Source organism: Triticum dicoccoides, chromosome 3B (genome assembly GCF_002162155.2).
Source record: "Triticum dicoccoides isolate Atlit2015 ecotype Zavitan chromosome 3B, WEW_v2.0, whole genome shotgun sequence".
Classification (NCBI taxonomy): Eukaryota; Viridiplantae; Streptophyta; class Magnoliopsida; order Poales; family Poaceae; genus Triticum; species Triticum dicoccoides.
The window spans coordinates 50,701,688-50,708,381 of NC_041385.1; the positions used below are offsets into that span (position 1 = coordinate 50,701,688).

The 6,694-nt window shown below is 45.8% G+C and overlaps 1 protein-coding gene across 1 annotated transcript; it reads right to left on the bottom strand.

Annotated features, from left to right (window-relative positions):
• Positions 1-286: 286 nt before the first annotated feature.
• On the bottom strand, positions 287-4,694 carry LOC119274646. Its single transcript, XM_037555363.1, has 7 exons — positions 3,192-4,694; positions 2,021-2,060; positions 1,854-1,915; positions 1,403-1,500; positions 1,150-1,208; positions 969-1,073; positions 287-883 (listed from the first exon to the last, which is right to left on the bottom strand). The coding sequence occupies exons 1-7, from the start codon at positions 4,396-4,398 to the stop codon at positions 541-543; spliced, it is 1,914 nt and encodes a 637-aa protein (XP_037411260.1). The 5' UTR covers positions 4,399-4,694; the 3' UTR covers positions 287-540.
• Between the last annotated feature and the right edge of the window lie 2,000 nt (positions 4,695-6,694).

The window sequence follows — 6,694 nt, forward strand, 5'->3', positions numbered from 1 at the left end:
TAGGTATTAATAGAAGCGGAACCACAAAGAAGACCCGAGAGGTATGTCTATATATTCGTCTCCAACCCTGCCCATCATACAACTCCGCCCACAGCCCTAGTCAATGCTAATTCTTCTTCAGTAGCTAGTGCCACCCCCTAGATCTTACTGTTATATATGATCATTGTAATAGAGAGTAATCAGGTAGCTAGCTCATGAAACTGGCTATGATAACTAGACCCCCTGCCCGTCTCGGGATGGAATCCACCCCTGACGCAGTTATATATGATGCTAACATCCTTATGAATGAATAAAGGAGATGATCGTCAAGAAAAAAGGCCGCATCATGTTCATACATTAACCACAGCCAGAACTATCATTCAAGATACGATGCACCGAAAGAGCAGGTAACTATGGTAATGTACAGTTTAGTTCAGCAGCAAGCTGCGGTCAACTTACTCGCCCTGAAACCTGGCTACAACTACAACATGTACATGATTCCGTAGGGTGGTTTCAGCACAGGGACAATTATGGAAGGCAAAAGAGCAGGACGAAAGCAGCCTAAGATAGCATCTCCTGCAAGATCACTTCCCGCAAGATCTTCCATGCCATCCAGCAAAGTAACAACATACCAACAGACATCAGCATGCAGCCGCCCAAGTACCGCCAGCGGTTCAAAGCCACATTCCCCCCAAAGTTATTGCGCTTGAAAATATGTCGCTGCTGCTTGTGAGTCTTTTTCTTGGCATGGTTTCGCTTCTTGCTGTGGCGAACCTTCTCAGCATTAGAGCCAAACGACTGGTGGCCCTTCTTCGTATAGCCTGACTTCTCATATTGTTCAAATATTCCTACTCCTTGGTACCTTTCTTCAGGAGTCACTGTTGGTAGCATACTTTGCAGAAGACTGCAAAGAGGGGGAAGATATAGAAAGATGAACAAATGATTATTTTTGGTGATAAAGAACAGACATGTGTATGGTTTTCACTTACTTGTCTAAAATTGGAAGGGCCACAATGATTTTGCTCCTCAGGGTATCATCACTTGCTTGCTCATTAAATGACTCGGTTAGCAGCATATCAAAACCCTCAAATGCTCTAGGAAACATAGACATTATAGTCAGAATATAATTGGAGTAAACAAGTGCATGAACAAGTTTCTACGTTTATATACCGTAAGAGATGTTGCATATTATTGGAGGCTTCATCAGTGCATGTAGCATATTTCAGTAGCTGCATCAAAATGTTATAGGATTCAGGAAAAATTGAGATATCATAATTTGAAACCAAGAGCATATTAGAGGAATATAAATTTGCTACAATTGTGTGCGTAGTCCAAAAAGATGATAAATAATTTGAAGCTTGTGGGAGCAAACATAAATATACGTTTAAGGCGTACATCTATGAGTCACCAGAACAGAACTTACCGCATGAATATGTACACACAAAGAGGATACTGGGCAACACTCCGTAAGCAGTGCTTTGGATTCCTTATAAGTTGGCAAGTCACAATCTAAGAAAAGATCTGCAAAGCACCACATAGATGTGAATCTTCTAGTCATGACAGTCACAACTTTGTAAGAACGTATATGTGCAGCAGCAGAAAATAATGCTTCGAGGGCAGTACTTGCTTAACATTTCTCTCGGACACAAATGAAGGGGGAAAGCAAAAGATATTCAAAGATATTATACTTGACCCCATCAGAGTGATATTGCATATTAAACTAACACATTTGCATATTGCCACAAGGAAAATCATTTAAGATCAAGACCCTAAACATCCACTTGGTTGAAGTTGGCAAACATTCACTTGCACATGTGATATATTAGAACAGAAGTCAGTATAAAAGGCTAAATATATCAAGAGCGGACTAATACCAAGTTCCCTGAACCATTCTCGAGTCTGCTGCACTTGCATAACAAACTGCGCCAAACTCATCCTGGCAACAGTCATGCAACATCAGCATCAGAATTCAACAAGATGTCGTGCAAATAAAAATAGAGAACTGGAACAAGTAATGGTAGCATAGCAATACATGAATTACCTCTTAAAGTGCATTTCCATGGGATCATACATTTCTGTCCCTGAATAATTGGACAAATAAATAGTTACATACACAAGATTGGGGAGAACTGCAATTAACTTCTCAAGGGAGCAATTTTAATGGAAGAAGGCATCAACCTTAGTGCCCCCAGAACCATAGGATCGTAATCTAATCATGAAGACAAGATGAACACTTTTGAGATAAAGCCCTGGGGCTACAGAAGTTGCTAGCATAGCCACAGTCACAGCAGTGAGCTATGCATTGGTACCAGAGAGCGACACAGCACAACAGTCAAGGCCATACACAGTGGTAAAATGGGGTTTGGGATGTGCAGAAGTTGGTCGACCAGAAATGGCATGAAGGACTGACCACATAATGATGAAAGGACACTGGATCTAGCCGACTGCTGTAACACACGAGGCTTGGATGACAACGTGGTGGCATTTTCATGATAGATAAGGCACTTTGCAGTTTGCACAAGAGCTACTTGTGCTTCGGTATTGTGTAGTGCAAACGACACTTGAGGATAAACTTGTCTCTCATTTGATACTTTATTAATTAATAATTTTATTCCAGGAATGGATTTGAATTGGCATCAACAATTCCTTTCTGCTTATAGAAGGAATGGGATGAGGCGGTTTATACGACCTCAATTATCATAACATTATGCTAATAGAACAAGTTACTTCGCCCTGCTGACGACAGCAGCTGTATCACCTTGCATACTTTTAGCATGCAGTATGTCCACCTATATGACTGAGGTCTTTATAGATAAAGGGTCCATACTGGCAGAACATTTTGTGTGTGCCGTCAGCTGCCTCATGCCAGTTTCTATCGCGTAAACATGTATGATGAGGGTTAACAAACAGCTAAAAAGTCCAACGGCAACAGCGTCAATACACGGTACTGAAATGTACATTCATAACAAACAGAAAACCAAGAATCCAAGTGATAGCATAGTATGAATCAATGCATGGGAAACCCTAGTCTATTTCTAATGTTAACGAACAGCTAAACTAATTAATCCAAAGAGCCCAGATAGTGTCAAAACAGAGACATTCTCATGAGCACTTACAAGTTACGTATATGACTAGCCTACTAGCATACAGACCAAGAATTCAAAGATAGCATTGCTGGTTAAATGACATGGGGAGAAAGAAGGAAGAAGCACCTGGGGGAATGTTGAGGTACTTGGGGAAGACGCATGAGAAGCAGAGTGTAGTGAGGAGTTGTTGCTTCGGTTTGACAGAAAACTTTGCCAGTGCCTTGAGAGCTGCATGTTCCATATCAATAGTGATGGCCCAGGCTGTGTCGTCTTCATCATTCACCTTGGCCATCATGTAAAGCGAATCGTCATTGAGCATGCTCAGAATCGGGCCTTGGAACATCAGCTTCTTCAACTGCAGTTGTTGAGTCTCATCATCCCACAGCTGAGGCAATTTAGCAGAAAAGCTTTTGTCAACCGAGATTTTGGCAACATCAACCGTGTAGCGCTCGCACCAATTTCCCTCAGAGACCTTCATATTCCACATTGTGGCTTTCCAACCTGAACCTCTGGTCATGGCATCAGGGTCATCGTATTCGATGTGGACGAATTTGATGAGATCATCGCAGCAGGCAACATTGTAAAAATACTCAGGGGCACAGTAATTGTCCTCCGGTTTGGTTGGCTCGGGCAAGCCGACGGTTGCCACGGGTAACGGGATTATTCTGATGACAGGATGCCTGCCAAACAGGTGGTCAAGAAGGAGAATTCCATGGAAGGTATCAACCCAGCCCAGCGCGCTTGCTCCAACCCTGATCTGCTTGAACAAGGCATGTCGACAACACAATGGCTTGTCAGCAGGGTCTGATAGGCAGGCCTTCCTGGTCGTCCATGCCTGTGTTTCAGACGAGAAGACATAGGCATCAAACCGACAAAAATCGTCTCGGATAGTCCACTTGACGTCGAGGAAGGCCACGGCATAGTGCTCGCCGTCGGCGTCGCCACGGGGCAGGAGGCCAAACTGCTGCCCGCCGAAGTAGGGATGGTTGGGGTTTGGGAGCAGCCGCAGGGACTGCTTCCCGGCCGTGTAGACGAAGAAGCGGGTGGGGCCCCAGAACTTGAGGCTGAAGAGGACGAAGGCGTCCTCGGCGCAGATGAGCCAGGCGTGGTACTGGTGCTTCATGCCGGGGCAGTTGACGGAGAAGTAGGAGATGCCCGGCGGGTCGACGAGCCAGAAGGACACCTCCACGGCTTGGCCGTCCTCGGTGCGGCACTCGGCGGTGGTCGCGTTCCGGTCCGCCGATACACGCGCCACCTTGCAGATGATGGCCGAGTCGGGAAACCCGGGGCCCATCGGGGTGGAGGGATTGAAGGGCAAGGTGGGGAGCGCCATGGATCTGGAGGTGTTGAGCTCGCCGCAACGCAACAGGCTAGGGCAGGATTTGGGGATTAGATTGCCTTTTGAACACGGCGCCGGTCGAGTCGGGGAAGAGGAGGAAGGTGGTAGCGCGACTCGGAGTCGGACTACGGGTGGGGTGGGGGGTTTGGCAGCAGCGAGTCGGCGGGGAAGAAGAGGCAGGGGCGGATCGCCGGCGCCGCCGATGCGGGTAATTTGCTTTGCTTCCCCCCCGCGAGTGGAGGGACGGCTGGTTGAGAGGACAAAGGGGATCCGTCTCCGGCTCCTCTACGGCACGCACGGTACTCTGCCTCTGCCGTGCCTTCTTCCTACCCGGGGCCGGGGTACGCACTGGTATGGGCCAGAATATCCCCTAAAAAAAGAAGATATGGGCCAGAATCCAATCAGCCTAGCAAACCTGATACATCACACACCGCTCAAAAGAAAAACCTAATGCATCACACCCCTGCATATTAACTAATTAACTATTACTTTTCTGAAAAAAGTAATTAAATATTATTATTTTCCGCAAAAAATGTTATTATCTTAAAAACACCAATTTTGTATCTCAGTCATATATTATGCGGAGCGAAATTTGTATTTCATATATTTCCTTTTCCTAATTTTTATTACTTATTATTGTTTTATCAGTTGGATCGGTCTTTTATTTTTATTTTTTGTGCCTTTTTGTTTCTCCTCGCGGTGCTCCTTGCACGCGGAGCGGCCTACCAAAAAATAGACTGCTACTTGTTGTTTGGGCTAAATTTATCGGATAATCCTATTTGATAACCTCAGATAATTTGCAAAAAGCCCGGATAATCCACATCCGATACCGTATCCGCTACCATATCCGTCGAAAATCTGGTTGACCAAAATCCATATCCGGGGGATTCATGCGGCCGCAGTTACATGTTCATGGATCGCACGTAATTACAGGTGCACGTCAGTTGGGCGGGCGTAAATGTGTTTACGTGTCTTTCATAGGTGCTCATAAGGGCAGTGACGGGCATGCATATGGTGTGCAACTGTAGTGTCACGTGGTCGACGAGTATGCAACTCCAGTTACACAATTAGCACGCAAAAAAGACAAAAAAGACATACTAATCAAACTGATTAAACAATAACAAATCAAAAAAAGGAGAAAGAAATATATAAAATATTAAAAATCGCTCCGTGTAGAATATGACTGAGATTTAGCAAAACCATTTTTCTAATACGAGTTCATTTTCATTTAAGAATGTTGCTCATGTGTATTGTTAATTAAAATTTAACTTTTTATTTCCAATAATAAGTAGGTAATTACTCTAGTTTTTTTTTTGAGGCAAAGTAATTACCGTAGTTAAACTGTGCATAGATGAACCATGAACGGCTGGGCTTGTTAGTTCTAATTTCTGACCCATAGGCTGATAGGCCCAATACAAATGCGTACGCTGGGTAAGAAGGCACGGCAGAGTACCGTGCCGCTGGGCACGGTAGAGGATCCTCGTCCAAGGGGATCCGTCTCCGTCTCGTCTCACACAGATTTTCTTCTCGTTTCTTTTCTTTTGAGGCTAAACACGCTCCGCTCTACTCCTATTATAAATCTAAATCGATCAATAACACACACAAGTTAATCGGAATACAATTCTTTTTTAGGATCAAATCGGAATACAATTTTTTTGAGGGACAGGATCAATCGGAATACAATTGAGATTAGGGGTAGCGACGCCGGTTCACTTTGCAGTTTTGCAATATCATTCATTCAGGCGTTCGGTAGCCTGTATATACCTCAGTTAGATTTTCTGATTGTTGTTTTAGGTTGTTTGGATGTTTGGCATGCATGGACGGGCGAGGTGGTGGCGGTGGCACCGACTCCGAAGAGCTCGTCGGCAAGCCGGCCTATATCCGGCTGGCTCGTCGGGCCACCCAGTCAGCTGCAATGTCAGAGAGATCCTTCTTCTCTTTGCCGGAGAGGTCGTCCCAGAGGGCTTTGGAGCCGGATGCCATGGCTGGTGTGGTGCAAGGAGGAGATGAAGTGTGACGGGGGGATAGACGCTGGGTAGCCTCATCAACACTTCAACACTTTTTTAGACATCGGGGCTGGCCAAGCCATTCAGTCCGACTGGTCGCAAGGCTGGCCCTTGGGGCCGGCTGGAGCCAGAGGGCCACCTCCTAGAAGGCGGCGGACCCCAAGCAGGCAGCACGCTCCAGAAGGCGGCAGGGCGTGGGCCGACTCCTGGCAGGCGGCCTATCCTCTTCCTCTGAGTTTGGGCCCGACCAAGAGACAAGCTGGTGCATGGCTACAGTGCGCCAT